This window comes from Microchirus variegatus, assembly GCF_963457635.1.
Source record: "Microchirus variegatus genome assembly, chromosome: 5".
Taxonomy (NCBI): Eukaryota; Metazoa; Chordata; class Actinopteri; order Pleuronectiformes; family Soleidae; genus Microchirus; species Microchirus variegatus.
Window position 1 is genome coordinate 4179550 of NC_139806.1, and position 26515 is coordinate 4206064.

At 40.6% G+C, this 26515-nt stretch overlaps 2 protein-coding genes across 2 annotated transcripts; both read left to right on the forward strand.

Annotated features, from left to right (window-relative positions):
* Window positions 1–748: 748 nt before the first annotated feature.
* Window positions 749–7156, forward strand: LOC310926704 (5'-3' exoribonuclease 1-like; the record flags this gene model as incomplete). The annotated part of the gene is made up of 11 exons (XM_083888888.1): window positions 749–833; window positions 2334–2566; window positions 3333–3430; window positions 4455–4564; window positions 4643–4753; window positions 5418–5503; window positions 5703–5790; window positions 5995–6163; window positions 6333–6400; window positions 6766–6903; window positions 6989–7156. Exons 1-11 carry the CDS (start codon window positions 759–761, stop codon window positions 7154–7156), a joined length of 1344 nt encoding a protein of 447 aa, XP_083745014.1. The 5' UTR covers window positions 749–758.
* Window positions 7157–7658: 502 nt separating this feature from the next.
* Window positions 7659–25190, forward strand: LOC310926705 (5'-3' exoribonuclease 1-like; the record flags this gene model as incomplete). The annotated part of the gene is made up of 29 exons (XM_083888889.1): window positions 7659–7727; window positions 7908–8027; window positions 8124–8293; window positions 8821–8938; window positions 9842–9937; window positions 10054–10151; window positions 10540–10674; window positions 10830–10992; window positions 11853–11966; window positions 12155–12253; window positions 12353–12468; window positions 13920–14066; window positions 14288–14377; window positions 14839–14974; window positions 15083–15139; window positions 15317–15449; window positions 15976–16045; window positions 16572–16767; window positions 16859–16924; window positions 17415–17498; window positions 18849–18899; window positions 19111–19191; window positions 19330–19479; window positions 19628–19763; window positions 19865–20034; window positions 20977–21090; window positions 21195–21300; window positions 21923–22110; window positions 22771–25190. The coding sequence occupies 29 exons, from the start codon at window positions 7659–7661 to the stop codon at window positions 23113–23115; spliced, it is 3618 nt and encodes a 1205-aa protein (XP_083745015.1). The 3' UTR covers window positions 23116–25190.
* Window positions 25191–26515: the final 1325 nt, after the last annotated feature.

Sequence of the window (26515 nt, forward strand, 5' to 3'; positions counted from 1 at the left end):
ACTATACAAACTATTCCCTCTAGAAATGTTGTGCCAAGTACACCTAAATTATCATTGTTGACTGCGATTGACCATGTGTTTTTTGTGTTTTTGAGTGTCCCTCTTTGTTTTCAGTACTTTTTATGTTCAATAAGATAAAAAATTAAGACATTATTTAAGTCCATATTTATCCAACTGCACAGGCCAGAATGGGATTATATGGACACCTGGTATTTGTACTTTTAATACTAAAAATGAACAATAATGTTGTTTTATTCCAGTGTCACTGAAACAGCATGAGATATTTTATTTTAACATCTTTATTTTATTATTTTTATTTAACTCAAAATCATCTGGTTTGGATGTGAGAAAAGCAAAAATAAATGGGGGTAAAGTATATGTACTTTACTTTACATGGCCACAAGGTGGCAGCAAATAGATAGATAACAACAACGAAACAAATTTAATAAATAAAAAAATACTAACATAAAAATTAACAACTACATTTAAAAGCGATATTATTTCAAAAACCAAAAAGGCAAAGCTAAATAAAAAATAAAACTAATGAAAAAAAAATCATCAGTAATGGGAACGATTGTTTTGCGTGTAGCGGCGGAACGTTTTCGCAGACGGACCACAGACAAATGGCAAGTTAGAGGCCGCCGGAAACAAAACCCGACTCCAGTCAAAGCAAGTTGTCTTCGCTATCCCCGGCTTTCTGTTTCCACGTTTGACTTTAAAATACACTCGACCCCGACTCTGAAGGTTTCGAGGTGAAGATGGGGGTTCCGAAATTTTACCGATGGATCTCGGAGCGCTACCCGTGTCTCAGTGAAGTTGTCAAGGAACATCAGGTGAGAAACATAGCGTTAGCTTCCCGGGCGTTAGCTTCGCTAGCTCCCGGCTATCAACAAAAATGTAGAAGAGCGTGGAACTTTTGTTTGATTCCACGTAGGTTTTTACTCTGTTAATATCCGGCCACAGAGCAGCGCTTTTGTTAGCAAGCCAAGTCTGCCTCAGTTTAATCACGTATATTCGTTTCAAACGTAACATTAGTGCGCAAATGTGCACTAATTTGGTCTTCTACGTGTTCACATTTTCACATTAAAATGGGCGCAAAATGAACATAACGTACCATGTGTGTTTATTTATGTCTTTGTTTTGAAAGAACATTCTGGGTCACAATTAGCACCTAACGCAGTCGGTTAGCTGAGCTGTAAAGTAATCAGAAATGAAAAGCTAGTTTACAGCCACCGGGGCTTTATTTATTTTGAGGATTTTTACAATTTGTGGTTCATTTGGGGGGAAAAATTAGAATATTTTTTGTCGTCCTCACATTACACGGGTTTTTAGGCTCCTTCAGCCTGAACTGGACTGAACTTTAGTGACCTAGTTCCTTCTGTAGTGAGGAGGGAGATAGTGTTTCAGTGCTGAAGCAGCAGTTTCATCAGCTGTATCACACTTCTATGTGTCACTCATTGCATAAGACAACACTGCAATAGACAATCATAAAGATGTAGACAGTGTTAAAGTATAGAAACTCCAACAATAAGTGCAATTTGAAATATTGTTTGTTATAATTGCGAAAATACGATGTTTTTGGTGTTGTAAAAGTAAATGGGCGAGGCTTTCTTTATCTTTTGTTTGTGTCTGGAAGCTTTCAGAAAAATGCGTTTTCTCAGAACTTACAGAATGATGCAATGTTACAATTTAGTCAAGTAACAAAGTATACCCACATTTAAATAAAAACAAAAGGTTTCAGATTCAGAATAAGTGGATGCAGAATGAGCATTTTGCCCTATTAATGGGTTTCCTGATAATTGAAATAAATTATGATCAAGTTATTGTAAGCGCTCTTGACCACAGCTGTGAGAATACTGTATATTGTCCTCCGGTTCCCATGCAACTGTCTTTATATTGAACAAACTATAGTTTATGTCCACCTTTAACATCTTTGAGGGCCGTCACTTAAAAATAACACCCCGTGTTACTAACGTTGTTTTTGTCATTGTAGTTAGATGTTTTGGGATTCATTGTCTGCATTCGGTGAGAGGATCCTACTAGAATGCTTCTGGCTTGTGACAAAGACAAACATCCTTTCTCTTAATGACAACCAAAGGTTGTCACATGAAGTATACCCTGTTTCCTGGTTCATACGCCGCCGTTTTCAGACATGACCTGAGGTTTATGAGCGGAGAATTAGGTTTGGATATTGTGCAGAGTGGGAGAGGGACACAAACTTGGTTGTCAACGAATGTAAACACAACCACACACTTGTATATAACTTATATTTTACATACTATTTAACCATAGTCGTTGCATTATATATATTTATTTGTTCTGTGTCTCCTCAGATCCCAGAGTTTGATAATCTCTACCTGGACATGAATGGGATTATCCACCAGTGTTCCCACCCAAACGACGAGGATGTCCACTTTCGTATCTCTGAGGAAAAGATTTTTGCCGACATCTTCCATTACCTGGAGGTGCTCTTCAGGATTATCAAGCCTCGCAAGGTCTTCTTCATGGCCGTGGACGGTGTGGCACCAAGGGCGAAGATGAACCAGCAGAGAGGGAGGAGATTCAGGTAGATGATGCAAGGAACACGGACAGATTGGAATTTAAATTTATATTTACTCATTTATTTTCACAATTGATTAATCTGTTGAATATTTTCTTGATTAAGTGATTACTTGTTTGGTCTGAAATGTCCTGTTTTGTCCACAAACTAAACATTTAATAAGCTGAAAAATCAGAGAACTTGATTTAATTAGTTGTTTATTGGTATTAAGTATTTTTCAGAATAAAAGAAGAACAACTGTGACGTTTAGTCAATAAATCATGTTATCAACTACTAAACTATTTTGCTAATGGTGTAATTGGCTGGTCCATCAATGTCAAGTGAATATATTTGGTTTATTGACGAAAGTAGACATTCAAGGACCTCTTTCTTCTGAAACTTTATGAACCACTTATTGATTAATCAACAGTTAAAATGATGGATCGATTGTTGGAAATTAGCTTTGGTGAGGGTTTAGTTGCAGTCTTAACATGTACTTGCTCCTCTCCTCAACCTCCTAAACACGTGAACAGGATTGTTTGTTAAATATAACTGAAGTAGCTTTTCATTTCATGACTAAACTGTGCTTCCAAATATATTTGTACACCGTCTGGTATAATTTCTGTAGTTTATAAAAGATGTATGTCATTAGAATTGTCCGTTTACTCGACTGGGTGAGCCTCAAACATGCTAAATTATCATTGCTGAAGAAACCAGATTGCAGACAGAAACTCAACACAAGCCTTTGACTCTAACCTGATGCTGTGTGTGTTTTTGTTGTTTTTTTGTTAAGGTCTGCCAAAGAAGCAGAGGACAAGATAAAAAAGGCCCTGGACAAAGGAGAGGTCCTTCCTACAGAGGCTCGCTTCGATTCAAACTGTATCACTCCTGGTAGGGAAGCTCTCTCCATCTTTGCAGAGACTTAACACCACAAGTATAAATTGTCAAACTGAGAATTTGAGTGTAGTTCGTTTGTTTTCTAACTCTCTATACAAGAAAAAATCTAAATCTATAAATGTAATTGTATATCTTTTCAATTTGACACTGCAGTCAGATATTCCCAAGTGGCCCAAACATGATGAATGAGGTGTATTGTATATACAGTAACCACTCACATTCCCATCATACATTCACAGAGGTATTTTGAAGTCTTGTTCAAGGACACGTTCACATGCAGGAGTAGAGGAACCAGGAATCGAACCAGAAACCCCTGAGTAGATTTTAGTCAAGCCTCACCTACTTAAACCCACACCTGTTTAAGTGTACACTATCTTAAGAATGTGTTTGCCTTTTTAATCTCGCCTTCTTCAAACAAGATACTGATGGTTGTTTTGGATTGTAAACCGCTCACTCCCTGCACCAAATACCAGGGGAATAATCTGCAATTTTCCATCACAGCACACAGGAAATATTAGGAAGTGCAAATGTGCCGTAGTAGACTTGCAACTCCTGTGTCCCCATGAGCTAAAAACACACATTTTCTTTATGGACTTTGGTATGGGGGAGTGAGCAGTTTTAGGAGAGAACGTGTGCAGTTAGTTTTGACTATGTTTCAATCCCTGTCTTGTTAATACTTTTCACAGCAAACCTTGTATATCCACTACTGTTCAAAAGTTTGGGGTCACCTATACAGTTTGTCTGTGTTTTCCATTAAAAGTCACACTTTTATTCATCAAAAGAGTTGTAAAATGAATAGAAAATATAGTCAAGACATTGACAAGATTAGAGATAATGAATTTTATTCAAAATAATAATTTTCCCCTTTCGCCAAAGAGCCAGCAAAACTGTTTTCAGCTGTGCTAACATCATTGCAGACGTTTGCAGCCAGAATAGTCGTTTACCACATTAACAATGTATAGAGTGTATTTATGATTCAGTTAATGTTATATTCATTGAAATCGCATCCTCTCTCCAGGTACTGAATTCATGGCGAGACTTCAGGAGCAGCTGAAATATTTTGTCCACAACAAACTCTCCACGGACAGGATGTGGCAGAATGTCAGAGTTTACCTTTCTGGTCACGAGGTTTGTGTTTTTAAATCCCCCTTTTCACTTTTTGCAGTAAATATTGTTGGTGCTGACAGTGTGATTTTCTCCTTACAGACCCCAGGGGAAGGAGAACATAAAATCATGGAGTTTATTCGCTCGGAGAACTCAAAGCCCAGTCACGACCCCAACACCCGTCACTGCCTTTATGGCCTGGATGCCGACCTGGTATAGTTGATTGATATTATCCGTCTAACGTTTTAAGACAATTAATTGGATATAATTGACCTGAAATGTATGAGTTTAGTCCTCAACGCCTCACAAGAAGATAGTAAACTGAAATATGATGATACAATAATAACATTTCTGTTATTAACATGACATAATTTGTTATTTACTTGCTGGTGTTTGGAGCTTTTTTATATATTATACACATTTTTTTTACTTATTTTCATGCAGAATTTGTTTTATTATTTAAATTATTTTCAGTAAATATTCGTGTTGTTTTACATTTTGTTTTGAATTTCTCAATAATTATTTCTGTTTGTTTTATTCTTGAATTAAAAACTAGTTTAACACACATTTCTCAAAATCGGCGACCAAAAACAAATATTAAAAGGCTTATTTTGGCCTAAACTGCACAATTAATGTAATAAAGCAGAATAAGAGCAACATTACAAACAAACCTTAATTATTTTGGAATATATTTGGAACTTTTTGATCTTGTTCCCAACACTGATCGACATGTATTTGTTCTTACTTTGCAATGTTCAAACATAAACAACCCTTTGAAATCCTACTTTCCTTCTTTTAAAGGTTAATTTAGTTTGAATACAGACAGTTGTCTCGATGTGTAGAATGTTGATTTCCAGTTTTGCTCTCTGTGTCGTAGATAATGTTGGGTTTAACGAGCCACGAGCCGAACTTCTCCCTGCTCAGAGAAGAAGTCCGCTTCGGAGGAAAGAAATCTCAGAAAAGGTGTGACATGCTTTTCTAGTCGTCGTCGTCGTCGTTCATTTTGTTTCTGGGGTGAAATATCACCACTTCAGGTTACTGTGATATCAAATGTGTTGCAGTCATTTCCTGACAGCAACACACTATACACCATTTGAGTTTTTTTTTTTTGTTTTTCCTCTGTCTAAACTCTGCTCTCGTCTTTCTTTTTGGTCTCAACCAGGATAACAGCTCCAGAGGAGACGACATTTCACTTACTTCACTTGTCTCTGATGAGGGAGTACATCGACTATGAGTTCTCTCCGCTCAGGGTAAAACACACACACATACACTGTTTTAATTTAAATAATTAAAACAGGTTCTCTGATATTTGTTTCTTTGCTCCATATGACAATGAATGAACTGAATCATTTTGGATTGTGAAACGGATACATTTATTAGTTTCAGCGGTCGTTACATTGTTCTGCTTTATTACTTTATTTGTGCTTTTTTTAATGTATATTTGCTTTTTTCAGAATCACATTGGTTCTGATTATGACTTGGAGCGAATAATAGACGACTGGATCCTCATGGGCTTCCTCGTGGGAAACGATTTCATCCCTCACCTCCCTCATCTTCACATCAACCACGATGCTCTGCCACTGTTGTACAGGACCTACATCAGTGTACTACCCAGTGTGGGGGGTGAGGCTCACACACACACACACACACACACACACAAATCCTGGCAAAACATTTGAAAACCAAGTCTTTTCCTTGTTGTGGAAAAGTTGTAATGTATGTTAAGTTCTCCTTTTCTCTCTCTGTCTTTCTTTGAATCGTAATAATAACAAACATTGTGTTTCTGCCCCAGGTTATCTGAACGAGAACGGCCATCTAAACCTCAGAAACTTTGAGAAGTACATGGAGAAGCTTGCAGAGGTGAGTCCCTGCTGTGAAGCTTAGAGTACATTTGTTTTCTCACCAGAACGGAGGTGATCGAGGCATAAAAGTGTGTTTTAGGGGAAAGTTTCCCAAACCTTTATGACCTCGATGATACACTTCATATGGTTTTGAATGGATAAACAAGAAACATTTATACTTTATTTTAAGAGAATTATTTCATTCACCTTTACGTAAATTACTGGACAGTATTTTGCAGATTTGTTTTGCAAGGCCAGATTTTTCTATAATCCCCTACCTCGCCATTAATCTTTGAATCTAGATATTTTTTTGTCTGAAGTGGTCAGGGCGTCTTTTATATGTAAACAATAATGTTTCGGTCTCCTCATTCCTCCTCCACTCAGTTTGACCGGGAACATTTCAGCGAGGTGTTTGTGGACTTGAAGTGGTTTGAGAGTAAAGTCGGAAACAAATACTTGAACGAGGCGGCAGGAAGAGCAGCAGAGAAGGAAGCCGCCTGCAAACGCTCTAACAAGGCCGAGGTAAACATGCGGTGACTTAAAACAAACACATAAACATTCCCCGCACACCTGTTCCCCGTAATGTATCAGTTGTTTGTTCGTGTAGGATTCTTCCCTCTGTCTGGCAGCGCTGACCTCATCAGACGGGGTCACTGGAGGAGGAAAGATGGCCGACGACGAGGAAGAGGAGGACGACATGTTTGAAACGGAGTTCAGGCAGTACAAACGCACCTACTATATGACCAAGATGGGCGTGGACGTCGTGTCTGAGTGAGTCACGATATGAGACGCACACACAAACCGGTATCACTTTTCAAATGTGTGTTTGCACAGTAGAAAGAGAATGTAAAGGGAGTCTGCTTTTTTTTTCTAAAATAATCACATAATTTCAGTGAGAATTGTCTGTTAACTGTTTTTTTCAACCATTTGCAGTGAGTTTCTTGCCAAACAGGCCAAGTGTTACGTGGAAGGCATCCAGTGGATTCTCCATTATTATTACCACGGAGTTCAATCCTGGAGCTGGTAATTACATCTCAATCCATTCTATTTCATTTCTCGTACGTTTATTGTGGCTTCACACAGTGAAGTTTCACGTGTCTCTAACCAGCAGAAGCAGAATCAGTCTTTTTATGAAAGTATGTATAATATGTATATATTTATATATGTGTGTGTGTGTGTGTGTCTATAGGTACTACCCCTACCACTACGCACCCTTCCTGTCTGACATCAGGAATATCGCTCACCTCAAATTAACCTTCGACCTTGGAAAACCCTTCATGCCCTTTGAGCAGCTTTTGGGAGTCCTGCCTGCTGCCAGTGCGGAGCTGCTGCCTCAGGCTTACAGGGTAACGTTCTCTCTCACACACACACACACACACACACCACACACACACACACACACACACCTTTCCTTTTAGGGACTAGTATTGACTTCCATTCTTTTGGACAGCCCAAACAAAGCCTTGGTTGATCGAAAATATGTCTTCAAACTTAAAGATGATCATATATCGATGTCATTGTTTCAGCACCTGATGACCAGTGAAAATTCCACCATCATCGAGTACTACCCACTTGACTTCAAAACGGACCTGAACGGCAAGCAGCAGGAGTGGGAGGCTGTGGTGCTCATCCCCTTCATAGATGAGGTAAACTCACACTCGCAACAATTGGAGAAAATAATATTGAGGAAAAAAGAAAAAACACCTAACGATATAACCACCATGTTTGTGTTTGGTGAACAGCGGTGTTTACTCGCAGCCATGGATCCCTGCAATTACCAGCTGACCAAAGAGGAGAAGTCCAGGAATCGACACACGGAGTGCGCCGTCTACTCTTACGACGGCGAGGCCGACTTCGCGTACACGTCGTTGCTGCCTCAGCTGTTCCCCGACATCGTCCACTGCCACGTCGGGTAGAAACACGCTCGTTGACTCGCACCTCATCCACATGAATGTAGAATTTTGTGTGACTTGAAATGATCAGTGTTGGGATGATGCTGTAAATGATTTAAAATGACTGTGAGCCAACACAATCCATTGTCAGACATGGACTTTGAGAATGAGGTGTTGACACATTCTAAGCTGATGACAGCAGGAGATTGTCTGAGTTGGACACATTCCCGATAGCAGATTGTTTGGGGATTCTCGTGGTCTGTTTCCACATTGGCAGGAGAAGTTCTGGAGAATATCTGGAGTGACTTTTGTACGGTCCGGCCGTCCACATACTTCAGTACATGTCTGAAAGCAGCTCTACAGTATATTGATTTATATTGAGGTCATTCTTAGTCCTCAAAGTTTATATCGTGATCCTATACAGTATGAAGTTATTGTTTTCAGTATTAAATGTTCACCAATGTCTTTTCTATTAATTCCAGCCATTTATTTTAGCCGCAGGCTGCTGTTAGATGTCGTTAAACTGTTCTACGTTTGCTTCGCACAGGTTTACAAACATCCCCATGGACGCCTGGATGGTGCCTTTGGACCACGTCAGCAGGAGACTGGACCGTTCAGCTCTGTACTTCTGTGGCTTCCCTTCTCTGCAACACATCAAGCACAAGGTGTGTGTGTGTCTGTATGCGCGCTTTCAGTGTCGTCATAATGAAACATCTCTTTGATGGAGGCGAGAGCAACATTGAGCTATTAACCTCTTCTTCCCTGACCCTCTTCTTTGGAGTCCCTGCTCGAAAATGACATGCCCAAACTCAATAGAGTAAATATCTGCAGTTACAAGCTCTATGTGGGTTATCTTGGTATCAAAATAAAGATAACGCTTGTGAGTTTTACTGTAGATGCCACTGTGTCAGAGTAAATGCACATGGAACACAGCATAAATGAAGGTTTTTTTTCTCTCGCCTAAAAAAATATTGCATTTTAAGTAAATATCACCTTCAAAATATTGCAGTAGGAGCTCAAAAACGCATGAGCTGTGCAGTTTTTTGCACAAGTTTGATGCTGCTGAAGTGAAGCAGAGTAAAATGACAGAGGTTTTAATAAAGGAGATCTGTGCCATTTGAGATTTCTTAGGGACCAAATTATTAAAACTCATTTAATTTAATTTAATGTATATGTCTCTATTGGTCTAAAACTAACTTGTTTAAAAAAAAAAAAAAAAAAGTATGGAAACTGGCTGTAAATTGACGCTCCCTAGAATCGGGCCTGGTCTCCAAATGCGTGTGGATTACTTCATTAGCGAGTCTCCTGCTCAAAAAACCCGCCCACCCCTGCACTGCTGCTGTATACACACAAACGCTCCCCCAGTCAGGTCTGATAGTTGTGCTCGACAGAGCCTGTGTTCAGTTGACGGACTCTGTGCAACAAATCATGTAATATCGTTCCTGTTTAGGAAGACCAAACAAAAGTGGAATATAATAACACCGACGACAAATTCACACCACACCATTTTTAGGCGATTTATTTTCCTCTCGTTCTCCCTCTCGTCCACGTCCGCGCTCTGTGTTCAGTTCTATAAGAAGAAGAGTGGAGTGGTCGTGTTCCAGCAGAGCAGCAGAGGAGAGAACATGATGCTGGAGATTCTTTCCCGAGATGAAGAAGAGACGGTAAAGTTTGTTTATCGATCGTATTCTTTGCACAACTGTTAACGTTTTCTGTTGTTGTTGTTGTTGAGCCCTTGAAGCCCACTCTCTGTTTTTCCCCTCTGCGCGTCCAGATATGTGACGATGTCTCCGCACAAGTGCTGGGGAAGTCCGTGTTCGTGAACTGGCCTCATCTGGAGGAGGCGCGCATCATTGCAGTGTCAGATGGAGACACCAAGTAAGAATTAGGGGGAAATGCATCGTTTGTGCCTCTCTTAAATCAATCGCCAAACGGAAAATGTATTTGTTGTCTCACCTTTTTGGAATGAAAGCTGCTTTTTGTAGTAGAAGTGTTTCAGCAGGCTTTATAAAGTTAAATCATAGTGAGAAAAAGACAATTTGATTCGACGTTTCACTATTGTATTTTACAGTGCACAGTCCTAACCTCTAACAATGTAATGCTGCCTGCTGCCATTGGAAATATTGAGATGATGACACGTCTAGTAATCTCATTAGCGTTGACTAAATGCAGCATGTGTGTCGTCTGTGCTAATTGTGTGGTAGCATTAAGTTTATTTTTTTTCTGTATTTATTTGAATCATAAATGATTTCTCTGTGCTCTGTAGGTTTTACCTCCAGGAACCAGCGGGCGTCCAGAAAGTGTACGACAGGCCGACGTCTCCTCCTCCCACCAAAGTCACCTGTCTGTCTGACAAGGAGCAGAAGGAGTGGGTGAAAGATGTCCAGGGAATCACAGAACAGTAAGACAAATAAAAAAAATTGTATATATGTATAATTTTTTCATTATGTAAATGTTTAAAAAATAAATAAAAACAGGTCTGCGAGACCCTTAAACTACAATAACAAAGCTCATGATTGATATAACTGATTTTTTTTTCTTTTTGAACTCTCACAGTTACCAGAAGAGGAAAGGCATCTTTGTGAACGAGACGTCAGTGGTTTTGTACGGCCAGCTGCTGACGGGAAGGAAGTTTGTCCCCAAAGCCAATGGAGCCGTGGAACTTGAGAAGCAGTGGTCCAAACAAGTTCTCCCTTTTGCCCTCCAGACCATCGTCAAGGTGCTCGCACACACACACACACACACACACACACACACACACACACAGACAAATCTCATGAAAACAAACGGTATAAGCGGCTAAGCTTTAAAGGAGACATATTATGCCAAATCCACTTTTTAATCATTTCAATACTTATATTTGGGACTCTGGAGGCCCTATGAGTCGGCAAAGTGTGAACAAAGACGACTCGGTCATGTTTTTGTGGTCCGCCTCAGTCTAAGTACAGGAGATAAACACGATGTTGACTTCCGCACTCATCGCTACGGCACAATGACACATTTCTGGAATTGTTGTCTCGCTTTGTCCCTAAAAACTGCGCGAGTGCAGGCGAGGGCAATAGTGTCCGGAAGAGCGGAAGTCTGTAAAGTGTTCTATTCTTGGCTGCGCAGTGCAGCACAGAGTTCTACACAAACTTCCAACTTCCTCTGAGGATTTACATTTTATATACGACGGCAATGTGCCGGCGAGAGTCGGCAAATGATGGCTTTTCCAAATGCTAACCGCTGTTAGCTGCCGGAGCCTCAAAGACGCTGACGTGGTTTCCTGTGTCTCATTTGCATATTTAAAGAGACAGACACTCAAAAGCGAGCGTTCTGAACAGGGCTGTTTTGGCAGAGTGATTGAACTGCTGTGGTGCTTCATCCTGAAGGTTTTTTGACCAAAGCATGTCACAGACCTGTTCATTAGGACACCAGGGAACTAGATTCACTTGGAGAAATAGGGTATAATATGAGTCCTTTAATAAGACGGTGTGCTTGCCTTGAAGTTCCATTGGACTTTGTGTAAAAATCACACTATTATCACACTACATTAACACTTATGTGCATTCACAGTCATCCACTCTTCTTTTTCCTCAGGACATCAAGGCCTTCTTCTCAGCACTGACCTCTTTTAACAGCTTAGATGACCTCTTCCCCCAATCAACTACGGTCTTCATGGTGGGAAACCCGTACTACGGTGCCATGGGAGAGGTACGTGATTTGTTATCTGTGTTTTTGTGATGCCGCCAAACCTCTCGTTCCACGTATGTAAGCTCAACATGTAAGCATGACTCGGTATATTGAATTGCAATAATGAGCAACTTCCTGCACAGTTACCATTTTAAATATCCATCATTTGTGATGCACTCTCTCATTTGTTTTTGTCTCTGGCTGAACAGGTGCAGGATTCCAGCGACGTCATTAAAGACGGCCGAGTACGTGTCGTCTTCAACGTGCCGCATGAGCCGCAGCTGGAGTCCCTGATCCAGAATCAGCATGTAAGAGACGCAGTGCACGTTTGTCTGAGAGTTTCCGTGTGCCTCTTGTTATTTATACATGCCTGAGAGTGTGTGTATGTGTTTTTGTGTTATCTTTAGAAATACTGCGTCAGGTACAGTCCTGGTTACATTCTGGCGTCTCATCTCGGCATCACCAGCTACCTCGTCTCCCGCTTCTCTGGAAGCATCTTCATCGGCAGAGGCTCTAAGAAGAAGTGAGTACACCACCACCATCACCATCACCATCAGAAATATCATCATTTAACCTCTTCTTCACGGTTGCCCCCGGTACCGAGGGCAGCGTCACACGCAGCGACTTAAGTCATAAAACCATATCTAACTTCAACAAACACAGACATGCTGCATACCCACAGAAAGGTCAGAAACTCAACTAGAAGCTCATATAAATCATTCTTATGTTCACGAAACACAGTTAAAACAACGATTGATCAAACAGCAGGAGCGGAAAAAAACCGTCACAGCGCACACATTGAAAAGTGGCACCGGAGCGCCAGCGTGATTATGTAAACAAAAAAAACACGTGTCGGCTGGACAGCGGAGAATCTACAGATTCCAGCGGTACAATTTTTATCACTCTACGACCAAGATTCACGGATCCAGCCCCAAAATAAGAGCAAAACAACACCTGACTTTCAAGAACTACAACCAGAAATATTGTCATACCTTTGCTGTTTATCAAAACAAATTATTTCCACCGGAACAAAACCACTTCTAATGAAGAACTACACTTCCCAGCATGCTTTGGGAACAAATCCCGGTCTGATTGATCATTACAGAGCGACATTAGATCGTTCTGATTAGAGAAGGGCGAATGTCCGCCCAAATGCGTCATATGCATTTATGTCATTTTGACTCGCTAATGAAGTGATTCACACGCATTTGGAGACCGGCGTCTGATCCTACCGGTTTAGACGTTTAAAACGAGCTGTCAATCATCCTAATTGACAAAGGTAAGCCAGAGCTATGGCGCTGCGTAACTGAAGACACTTCAGAGCCACAGAGTTATTATTACGCATCGCACAGGGAGCATCGATTTTAGGCGAGTTATTATACTTTTTTTTTTTTTTTTTTCAAAACAAGTTCTTTTTAGACCTGTATTGACATATAAATAAAATTTAATTGGTTTTTAATAATTTGGTACCTAAGAAATCTCAAATGGCACAGATGGTGCCAAGCTTAGCCAAAAGTGAGAACGCCCAGACATCTCTTTACTAAAACCGCTGTAATTTCACTCTGCTTTATTTCAGCAGCATCAATCTTTGCACAGCTCATGTCCACGTGTTGTTACATGACCTCCATGTGTTTTTAAGCTCCTACTGCATATTTTAAAGGTGATATTTTAGGCGAGAGAAAAAAATCCTTCATTTATGCTGTGTTCCATGTACATTTACTCTGACACAGTGGTATCTACAGTGAAACTTACACCTCTGGTGGAATCTCACAAGTGTTTTCTTTATTTTGATACCAAGATAATCCACATAGAGCTTGTAACTGCATAGGTTTACTCTATTTAGTTTGGGCATGTCATTTTCGAGCAGGGACTCCAAAAGGAGGGTCAGGGAAGAAGAGGTTAAATCTGTAAATCATGTCTTTAAAACTGTGGCTTCTGCTCCAATCTTCTTCTTCTTCTCTCCTCTGCGTCCAGCCCCTGTGGGGAGCAAAAGGCCAACGTTGGCTTGAACCTGAAGTTCAACAAGAAGAACGAGGAGGTTCCTGGATACACCAAGAGGACTGAAAAGGAGTGGCTCTACTCTTCTGCTGTGGAGGAACTGCTGGCTGAATACCTGGAGAGGTAAAAAGACTCGCAGCTTAGGAAGTCACATGTCTGTTTCACTACTTTAAGGTCAGATATACAACATTCGGCTCCACAAGGTGTAGGGGAAACGAATGTTTCTCACTCCTTGTCCAGTCTTATTTGATCTGCCACAGTTTCATAATGAACTGAGATGTTTTGTTTACTAACGTGTTGTAGACGAGTATGTTTAATGTCATCGATATTTTATGTTTTCATAGATTTTCTGAGGTTTTCAACAACGTGTCCAGAAACAGTCACGATGATGTTTTCTATGAAGATGACATCTGGCCTGGACTTGATCAGAATGGGTAAACATACACATACACACAAACACACACACACGTAAAGCATACTTGGTGAGGTCACTTCACTTCGACATTACCCCAACATCCACTACAACAGCTAAAGTCCTAACCCTATGACCAAATCTTAACCCTATAATTTCCCTCAAACATTGTTTGGACAAGACAAAATGTCTTCGCTTCCTATGATTTATATATACTTTTGTTGTGCTTTGATAGATATACATACATGTACATACCGAGATGCATTCAAGAAAACCCGTAAATTTGAATCACTTGCTTCCTGTTAACACGCATGCACCCAGTGTACGTGAATGGCCATGTGATATATGTTTTTATTTATGGAAATGAGAGAAGTGAAACCCCTTTTCATATAGATATTTTGAAGAGATTCTACAATATTGGAGCTTCATTTCGTTGGTTGTGTATTTCTGAATGATCCCTGTTGTTGCTGCAAAAATCCACAGGGCAGAGAGAGTGGCAGAAATCACGTCATGGCTGAAAAGTCACCCAGTCAGCTCCATCAGCAGAGCATCGTGCGATCTACAGGTGCTGGACACCGCCATTGTGGAGAAAATCGAGGAGGCAGTGGAGAAAACTAAGGTGACTTTCAGTCACATCAACTTGTGGCATCTGCCCTCTAAAGGATCCATGTCCTGTTTTTACACCTTTTTTAACATCGTCTCTCTAATCTCTCTAAATAACTCTCAGGTGAAGAAGAGCACCAAGAAAGTCCGTGTGACCGTGAAGCCTCATCTGCTCTTCAGGGTGAGAACGTTTGGCGTTCACATTCGACGATGAATGTCGGAACACATTTGAATTGATGCACAATCGTATGAGAGCTGTCACGTCATTTATTTATTAGATGCTCAAAGTCTTTTTAGATGATTGAACAGGAGTAATGAAGGAATGTCTGTATTTGTGTGTGTGTGTGTGTGTGTGTAGCCGTTGGAGCAGCAGCAGGGCGTGGTTCCAGACCCGGACGCAGAATATCGCCTGTTTGACAGAGTCGTCAACATCAGGGAGAGTTTCACCGTCCCACTGGGACTCCGGGGAACCGTTGTCGGCATCAAAGGAGGTGAGTGCGTTCACATTCTTTGGCTGCAACAAGTTATTTTCAATTGTCGATTATTTCTTCTCTTAATTGGTCCATACATCAAATGTTTCCTCAACCTCAAAATGACGATAATTTAAAATGTCTTGTTTTGCCCACAAACCAAAATAATTCACTTGTATTGATTTCTTTGTTATATGGTGCAAAGAAACCAGAAAATATTATTATTATTATTTTAATTATCATACGTCCTCAAACCATATGGTCAGATAAAACAGGTGACTGCCCTTGTCGGGATTCAAACCAGCAACCGAATGGTTACACGCCAAATGACCTTGATCAATTCCCAATTGACCAAAACTAGTTACAAAACTGAATATGTAAGACTTTATTTATTGAACTGCCCACCTGCTCTACCTTTGGGAGTACACTTCCTGGATCACTGGGTCAAAGCATTTTATTTTTTTACAATTATTGCAATATTATTTTGATTTCATGAAGGAGAACATGCACCTTTTTCACATTTCACATTGTGTGTTTGTGTTTACAGCCGACCGCGAGGCAGAGGTTCTCTATGAGGTCCTGTTTGATGATGATTTTGCCGGCGGTCTCAGCATCAGGTGATCACATTTGCCCTATAACATACACTACTGTTGAAAGGTTTGGGGTCACTTGAAAATGTCCTTATTTTTGAAGGAAAATCATTTTTTTTTTTTTTTCAATGTATATAACATTAAATGAATCATAAATACACTCTATACATTGTTAATGTGGTAAACGACTATTCTATCTGCAAACGTCTGGTTTTTAATAGAATATGTACATAGGTGTATAGAGGCCCATTTCCAGTGTTCTAATGGTACGTTGTGTTTGCTAATGTTGTTAGAAGGCGATTGGATGATTAGAAAACCCTTAATTCTATTCTTGTCAATGTCTTGACTATTTTTTCTATTCATTTTCCAACTCTTTTGATGAACAAAAGTGTGACTTTTAATGGAAAACACAACAAAAATTGTATAAGTGACCCCAAACTTTTGAACGGTAGTGTATCCTGTATGTACACTGTGTTTAGGTGTCCGCTTTATTAAACCAGACCAGATTTCTGACCGGTCACGTGACTGCCCTGTCACCCGCGTGTCTCCACAGGTGTCCGTCGCCGCGCGGTTACCGCCTGCCTCCCTGCGCTCTCATCAATCTCTCCCACGGCGCCCGAGCGGATCACACCTCGCGGAAACTCACCGCCATCGTCAAACCTCAACCCGTTGCCGGCGCCAACTTCCACTCGCAACGGCAGCTGGCCGGCCTCAACCATTCACCGCGGTCACCTTTCATACCCACACAGGTCAGTGGAGAATTTTCTGTCCTTTCCTGAAAATAAGAGAATTAAATCACAATCGTTTGTCCCAAATAACAATTTTCACTTCCATCTGTAGCACAACAACAAACATGGCAACAGAAACTCTCCCTCTAAGGGTCCCATCCTGAAACAACAGGCCAAGGTAAGCTCACCTGTATTTCCTCTGTCCTCAACTTGTGACCATGTAAAGCTACACTACCGTTCAAAAGTTTGGGGTCACCTATACATATATTTTTGTGTGTTTTCCATTAAAAGTCACACTTTTATTAATCAAAAGAGTTTGCAAAATGAATAGAAAATATCGTCAAAGATCCAGCAAAACTGTTTTCAGCTGTGCTAACATCATTGCACAAGGGTTTTCTAATCATCCAATAGCCTTTTATCCCCATTAGCAAACACAATGTACCATTAGAACACTGGAAACGGGCCTCTATACACCTATGTATTTCCATTAAAAAACCAGACGTTTGCAGCTAGAATAGTCGTTTACCACATTAACAATGTATAGAGTGTATTTCTGATTCATTTAATGTAATATTATTAATTGAAAAAAGTGCATTTCCTTCAAAAATAAGGACATTTCTAAGTGAATGGTAGTGTACATCATCTGTCTTTTATTCATCCCCCTTCAGAATAAAGAGGACTATGGTAATGCGTGGCAGTCGCTACAGAACGTGGCCCCTCCCAACAAACCTCCTGCTCACTGGCAAAATCATGTAAGAGAGTGTGTGTGTGTGTGTGTGTGTGTGTGTGTGTGTGTGTGTGTGTGTGTGTGTGTGTGTGTGTGTGTGTGTGTGTGTGTGTGTGTTCTTGTTCTTGCGGTATACTGAGGACCAGTGAGGGTTTTTAACCAACAAAGTGAGGTCATTTTTACGAATTGAGGACATTTTGGCCGGTCCTCACTTTGTTTTCATTGAAATCACTTCCTTAGGTTGCTATAACATGCTATACTCAATTTGTAAAAAAAAAATATGTATATAGTATAGTTGTACATAGTATAGTATTACGTTTTTGTCAAATTTTTTTTTTTTAATTTTGGACAACATAGTATAGAATGACTTTTTGTCAAATTTTGGACCAAAAGTTATTTTTATTTTTTTTCAACTTTTGGATAACATAGTATAATATGACGTTTTTGTCAAATTTTGGACCCAAAAAAAATTCCAAGTTTTCCAGCCCTTTCTGCTCTGGGGCTCCACCTGCAGACATTTCATGGTACTGCAACCAGTAGTTATTTGTAGATGTCGTTCATGAAGTAGATTTTTGTGTTTGTGTTGATTTATAAAGTGGAAATGCTGGTCCTCAGTATGCAGCAAGTACAAGTGTGTGTGTGTGTGTGTGTGTGTGTGTGTGTGTGTGTGTGTGTGTGTGTGTGTGTGTGTGTGTGTGTGTGTGTGTGTGTGTGTGTGTGTGTGTGTGTGTGTGTGTGTGTGTGTGTGTGTGTGTGTGTGTGTGTGTGTGTGTGTGTGTGTGTGTGTGTGTGTGTGTGTGTGTGTGTGTGTGTGTGTCTGTAGCATAGTAAACACTAAGATAAGATAGTCCTTTATTCGTCCCGCAGTGTGGAAATTTACAGTGTTACAGCAGCAAGACAATAAAGAAGGATAATAAATAATAAACATGCATTACCAAAAAGAGATAGAATATATAAAGTACAATATATAAAGATATTAACACTGACTATAAAAATAGGTTTAAAAATACAATGTAGAATGTACATTATAACCGGTCTGCAGAATATACACAGTATGCACATGGTACAACCTCCACTACCTGGAACAACCTCCATACTCTCAGATTTAGGATTAGGCTGCCTTAACTTCACAGTTAATAGCGCTTCTGTCGAGTTTTAGGCTCGTGTTGCAAAATATTAATTGATTTTAAAGAGATTATTTCAGGTTTCTGAAGGCGTGGCTGCCAGGACATAAAGACACTTTAATAAAACGCTTCTACACCTGAAGCTTTTTTTTTTTTCTTTTACTGATATTTTTAAAAACGACACAACAACAACAAAAAAACATTCATTGAGTGTGTAGAAATGTCAAAATAAGAAGTTTGTTTTGCTGCAGGAAGGATACTCGCAGCAAGGGAAGAACCAACACACACCGTCCAACAAAGCTGTGAGCACACACACACAAACACACACATGTTTTTTTTGTATTTTATTTTATTATTATTTTTTTTGAATCTACTATTACTTTTGCATATATATTTTACCTGCTTCTTTTTTTTTAATATCTTAATGTTATTTTATGTAAATAACTTTGAGTTACCCTTAATAACTTGCCTAGCCTAGCATAGCCTAATGTGATCATGTGACTGTGTGTGTAGGCTCCAGTCGGTGGCATCAGGCTGTTGAAGAAGAATGAAAATGCTGAGGCCCTTTTCCCCGCACAGAGCACGCCCACTAAGGTACACACTCGCAGTGCACGTCCCTGTTTTCTCCATTGTTTCCACTCATTTCATCTCAATTTGGAACACGGCGTAGTGAACTACGGTGGTGGAAACTTTTCCTTCTACAGCATCTTGTCACTTTTCTTCGTCACTTAGGCTTCGACTGAGTTTGAGGACCTCATTGCCAGTCTTAAGATCTCTACAGGGAGCCAGCAAACGCCACCTCCTCCTGCTGCTCCTCTCGCTCCTGCACAAGCGCCCAGCAGCGAGTCCGACGGCCCACTGTCTCCACAGTCCTTCGCCATGGTGAGTACCGGAGACACGGGGGTCAACGTTCTTCGCGGTTTACGGCGGAACAGTCGTGTATATCGGTAGAAGTGTATCATTGAGAAAGACACAATATGGACGACATAGTTTGACCTCAGTTTTGTGCATGCCGTCGTTGTTGTTATAGAAGGGAACCATGGTGCTGAAGGAGATGCTTAAGATCGACAGTTCCAGCCCAGAGAGTCCGTCTGTCCAGGACACGGCCAACTCCACGCCCCCTGGTGGTCAGCAGCAGAACAGGAGACGCTCGTCCAAGAAACTCGGCAAGAAACCCACTCCTACGACCTCCGGCTGATTTACGCCATCACACAAAAGTCTTTTTTTTTATTCATCCCTGTTTCTCCTCCTCCTCCTCCTCCTCCAGCGGCAAAGATGAACTCGCCACACGGCGACGTGCCGTCGGCTCCTCCTGCGTCTGCTCCGCCCACAAACCTCCCCAACGCTCTGCTGTCGAATAAAGTGTCAGAGCTGGCTTGCGTCTGTGTGGGCTTAGGCATGGCACCGCCCGAGTTCAGCTCTATACGCAACAGACAGGTAACGCCACCTTTAAAGGTCACAAAGAGTGGTCCTGTTGCACATATATGTTAGTTATGGAGGTCTACTTACATACATTAACTTGTTTTTATGGTCAAAAACCTCCGAGTTGCTGTAAACGAGCCGATAGAAATCCTATTTTCTGCCGCTGTTTTTCTGCTGCGAGAATTCAGAGTGAACTTTCACCCCCAGAAGACAGAGTCTTGTGATTGGCCAGTACTATCCAGCACATCCGTTCTCAGAAGCGCAGCGCCCCCCTCTGGAACGGTGGATGCACTGCTCCTCATTATCAAAACATTGTTTTTAACAGTGTTTAAAAGTAGCTTCGTCACGACTTCCCGCCGCAGTCCCTTTTATGACTTTAAACCGGAGTCAGACCCAGAGTCAGAAGACACTGTCGCTCGTGAAACACCTCCACAACGGACGTTATTCTTCTTCTGCGGTTCAATGTACGTAACCGGATGTGCCCGGACTACCGCCCGGAGCAGGAGGATCGGTTGTTCAGGAGAACCGCTGTTTACGTAACTATTACGGGATTTTCAGTGATCTCGTTGAGCCCGAGATTACAATAAAACACAACGTTCTCAGCAATGGCTGAACTGTTTGTTTCGAACCGTCAGGGCTTCATAAACAAGGTAATGACGCAGATACACACTAAAAAAACAGCGTTAATAGGAACTTCCGGTCTAGTTCCGCTTTAAGACCTTTATGACCCAAAAATGAAATTATTTTCATGAGTTTTTCATGTTCTGTTTTATTCTCTGAGAATTTACCCAGTGTGAGATCAATTAAGTCTAATCTAATGTGTACTTCTTTTAAATAACTGACATAAAATAAAGATGTTTCCGTGCTTCACGCCTCACATCGCGTTACTCGCATATATTCCTGCGTTTTTAAATAATTTGGCACCGCTGTTTTGTGTATATTTGCCTTCACACGCAGGGTCTCGTCGTGTGTCAGGTGAAACTGTCTAACGGGCTGATGGTTCACGGACCACAGTGCCAGTCTGAAAACGACGCCAAGGAAAACGCTGCCTTCTTTGCCCTTCAGAGACTGGTACATCACACACACACACACACACACTCGTTTGAGTCTATCTGGTCTTAATGAAGAATAATTGTTGACATTAACACATTGCTGACCCTTGTGTGTAACTGCAGAACTCGGTGGGATCGGGCTTCCCACTCCCACCTCCTCTGTACCCGGGGATGGGTCACATACGACCTCCACCAATGGGAGCCATGAATCGGGTCTTTAACCAACAAGGTAACCAACACATCTTATATATGAAATACGTGCGGTTTGGTCGGGAATCGCGTGCTATGACTTTTCTAAGCGTTTTGTGTAACCACGGCGACAAAAATGGCAAAAAAAACATACGGCAACAAATGTATTCCACATACACATGAATGGCAAACAGTCAACAATCTGTAAAAATCGAAAAAAAACAAGCCTTCTTTGGAGCCTCACAGTGTCGTCATACTTTGACGTAAAAACGTGGTTGAAACTTTAAACGAGTCACAAAATTTGGGACTTTTTTCACCTAAATCAACATTTTGATACATATTACACTTTTTAAACAATCGCAGTTTAAGTGTTGTACTTTTTTTTTAATGTGTGTGGGCGTGCTGTTGTCACACTCTAGGAAAATAATCTCAAAAATCTCAAAAACAAACTCGTGCCCACAATTTACAACTTAAACTGACATTTTTTTTTGCACCAAAACATTGCTATGGTTGTTGTCTAACCCTGTGTGGTGTTTTAATTTTCATACGACTTGCACTTTTTCTGAAATTCACTTAAAAGCGAAGAAAGTTCCTGTCAGAGCTCCCATTCACTCCCATGTTAAAATTCAGATTTGAATGTTCTTTTCCGTTTCCTCCTGCAGGCGGTTTACTGTTGCCTCACCAGGGTTACGGTCCTCCCCCGATGTGGGGGATGCCGCTGCCTCCGCACCACCAGAACCAACCGTTTTTCGGAGCGGCGGGGACTTTCCCCGGCGCCGCCCGCCCTCAGCCCACAGCGACGGCGGCGGCGCCGCCCATCGGCTCGCACAACCAGTTCATCCCCTTACAGGTAAATGCAGGCGAGCAAATCCAAACGCCGTCATGTTTACCAGTTAGCTCCGTTAGCTCCGTTAGCTGCTTTAGCGCTGCTAGCGCGCCTACAGCCGAACTGGAGCGGTCTGTTTATTAAAGGAAAAGAGCAGCGCTACAAATAACCAGCGTACCTGTGTTACTGCGTATGTGTGACTCTGTTTTTTAAAGTTTATCGTTACTTTAGAGACTCATTTTAACAATCGGGAGTCGCGTAAACAAGACATCACGCTGGTTTTTTTCCGGTCAGTCGCCATGGCAACGCGTCATGCGCTAATGTTGACGCCCAGCCAGTTACTTATATAATATGTGATATTGCTTTTATTACAACAATTCCATCAAATCGTGGATAAATGTTTAAAACTTAATAGATCTGAAAAAGACACTTAGAGTTGAAACAAATAACCGATTGCTAAGTTAATCATCAACTATTTGGATAATCGATTAATTGGTTTAAAGATTTTTTTCATTGTTAAAACAGGATTTCTGTTTGTTTTAGCTTCTTAAATGTGAATATTTTCTTCGTAAAAATATTCCCACTCCTAGTGAGGTGCATTGTGTGGATGGAGCCTTATAAAATCGTGAAAGTGTGTGTTTCTTCTTCACGACGCTAAGAAACTCATCTCCTGTCTCCTGACAGGTCACTAAGAAGCGAGTCTCGGCCAACAAGAAGAACCAGGAGACTCGGGAGTTTTACAGCGCCGCCCACACCGTGGCCAGGAACCAATCACAGAAAACCCAGAACCCGCCGCAACACGTCCAGAGCGAGCCGCCGCAGAGCGGGCAAGTGGATCAGCCTCACCCTCACGCCGCCAACAACAACCCCGCCGACGGAGCCGCCACCGCGACGACGACGACTGCCCTGCAGACGCCGCCGAGACAAAACGTCCCGGCGACAACGGGCCACACCCCTGGCTCCGCCTCCAAGAGGAGACACAGGAAACTGGCGGTCAACTTTGAGGCTGCGAAAGTCTCTGAGGGCTGAGTGTGTGTGTGTGTGTGTGTGGACTCAGCTGCTCGAATCAAACTGTGAACGTTTCTTCGCTCAAACTCAGCTGTTGTTCTTCTAAAGTCCACCGTGTGCTCACTGTGAGGCCACAGGTCGCTTAAAGGGATAGTTTGGCAGTTTTTTGAAGTGGGGCTGAGTTTTTTTTTTGGTCTGAAAACGACTTTAAGTAACGTGTGTAAACACAAGTGAAAGAAATCACAAGTTTGCAGAAGCCTGCACCAAACTCCATAGAGAAAATCAGCGATTTTAGGTTCAGTTTCGTCCACATCGTTATCTTGTGCTTTTATTGTTTCAAAGCCTGCGTTTCGATTTGATCTCATTGACACAAAATGGCCACCAGTGAACCAGCTGCTCCTGTTTCCCCCCCGCAAGATAAAAATGATGATTTTCTCTCTGGACAGAGCGTGTTTTTTTTTTCAGTTTCCTGCAGGAAAAGTAAATGAAATCTTTTTGTGAAGTGGCTGAGAATCTGTTTTCCATTGTTATGCCTTAGGCGGCCATGTTTTCAGTAACTCATACAGCCACACTTTAACAAAAACAAGAACTATCCCTTTAATTCAGAGGCGGGCCCCTAAATCGATTTCTCGGCGGCCCGCCGCGTCTGTCTGTTGTTTGTCGATTAATTTTTGCATCCCGAATACGTTTTTATTGTCGTTCGCGACACTTTTATTGTGAAATTCCGTGGAATACCGTCTTAAATATCGTCGTTGAGAGTATCGTGACGTGATTGGAGGAGTTTGAGACCCCCGCTCTAACTGTTTTTTTTTTTCGTTTTTTTCGTTTTTATTTCAAATATTCTGTTGTGTCCGTTTGGCTGAAACTCCGCCTCCACGCAGCCACTCCCACCTTAACCTCGTGCCTCCATTTCTCGCTCAAAATTGAGATCAAGGTTCGCCGTAGCCAAAGTTACGCATTCTAAATGATTTGCTTTTGGTGTATTTTTCGCGGCTACACTTGTACCACTTACATCTGGGGTTTTGGTGCGTTCCACTCGGCTAAAGTCGGGATTTCCAACTTCAGGAACGTCTGCATTCGGCAAAACACTTTATTTACCTTTATTTGTGTCGCATTAAATCAGTCGTACGCAAATACGTGGTCTGAAGTCGCCGTTATTGCAAATGGAACGCACCATTAATCATTCAGTCATTCATTGTGCTTTATTATCATTGACTTTCACGGCCTTATTATTTTCCCCCGTTGACGTTTCTTCTTTTTACTCCCTGTTGCCTTTTTTTTTTTTTATACTTTCTCGTGGTCTGTGAAACGATGACATTTAAAGTTTAAAAAAAAAAAAGAAAACGCTCTGAACACACGGCAGAAAAACCCTTACCCTTAAACACACACTTCCCCGCTCAGCCGTTTCACACCAGCAGATTCATTTGATCTTCTTTTGTTTCTTTTTTTTGTAAAAGCGGACCATGTTAAAGTCCTTTCATTTTAATGTTGTGGTCTACAGGACTCATTTGAATATTTTGTAAAAAAAAAAAAAAAAAGCAACTTTTCTGTTTTTAATTGGTGCCATTGGTGGCTGATGATGATAATAATAATATTAATAAGACCGTGTACTTTTCTGGTTTTAAAAACCATAAACACCTGTAGATTTTATCGATTGTGTGGAAGTTTGTATTTGTCAAATCTTTTCATTTCAGCCACAAAAAAAAAAAAGTTTTTTCGGGCGTTTTTCAACATAAAGACGTAAAGACTTGATGACATAATTGGGAGAAAATGTTGCTTTTGTATCCGTGTAAAAGAAGCCAAAGAGCAATCAAAATCTTCCGGAAAAAAGTCTCTGCGATGCTTCTGTAAGTTAAATTTTGAAACATTCAGTGAAACTCCTCCTTTTAAAAGTCACGCTTTTCTTTTTCAAACGATGGATTTTATTGATACACGTTTTTATTGACATCTTGGGGTCTTTTCTTTAAAAAAAAAACAACAACGACAAAAGAAATAATGTTTTTGTTTCATTAATGTTTGTGGTGAAACTACAATGACTAAAATCTAAAGTCTTTACGTTGTCCTCATGTTGTGGGACTGATGTTTCTCTAAACACTGATGCTGGGACTCACGTCTGAAAGGCTCTGGTGCAACAAGAGGAGGTTTTAAATGAAGCACACCTGTTTTGGCTGTGTTTTAGGGCAGGATTGTGCTGTACATATCCATTTAATAAAACAAGTCTTGTTAAAATGTAGAAAGTGTTCTGATTTTTCTTCACATTTTATATTTTTGAACGGAAAACGATGGAAAAACTAAATGCTTTTCCTTAAAGATCAAGTTTTTGTCTGATTTCTGGGAATAAGTCATAATTATAGGTACCAAGTCATAATTATGAGACGCCAAGTCTTATTTATGAGATATTGAGTACGTCGTCCAATTTGTTTGGTCCAAAATTTGACAAAAATAACATACTACACTATGTCGTCTAAAAAAAATTTAGTTCAAAATTTGACAAAAATGGCATAATAATGGCAAAAATACTATGTCGTCCAAAATTTGACAAAAAAACAATATGCTATATATACTATGTCCTCCAAACTTTTTTATTCTTATTTTATTTTGGTCCAAAATTTGACAAAAAAACTTTGGACGATACTATGTCTTCCAAAAAAATGTTTTGGTCCAACATTTGACAAAAACGACATACTAAACTGTCATCCAAACTTATTGAAAAACATTTTTTGGTACAAAATTTGACAAAAACGTCGTACTATACTATATCGTCCAAAATTTTACAAAAACTTCATACTATACTATGTCGTCCATCCATCCATCCATCCATCGCATGTTTTTGGACTGTGGGAGGAAGCCGAAGGAACCCAGAGAAAACCCATGCACACACGGGGAGAACATGCAAACTCCTTGCAAAAAGGCCCTTGTTCCGAAGTTGTTCCAACAAGGCTCGAACCCAGGAACCCGGTTTTTCTGGCTGCAAAGGCAAGAGTGCTAACCACTACACCAACCGTGGGTCCTTACTATACTATGTCGTCCATCTGACAAGTTTTTTGAAAAACGTTTTTTTTGTCCAAAACTTGACAAAAACGTCATACTATACTATGTAGTACGTCATATTATACTATGTCTCCAAAATGTGACCATTTTTGGAGAAAAAAAATGTGGTCCAAAATTTGACAAAAACGACATACTATACTATGTCGTCCAAAATCTGACCATTTTTTTGAAAAACTTTTTTTTGTTCTAAAACTTGACAAAACGTCATACTATACTATGTAGTACGTCATATTATACTATGTCTCCAAAATGTGACCATTTTTGGAGAAAAAAAATTTGGTCCAAAATTTGACAAAAACAACATACTATACTATGTCGTCCAAAATCTGACCATTTTTTTGAAAAACTTTTTTTGGTCCAAAACTTGACA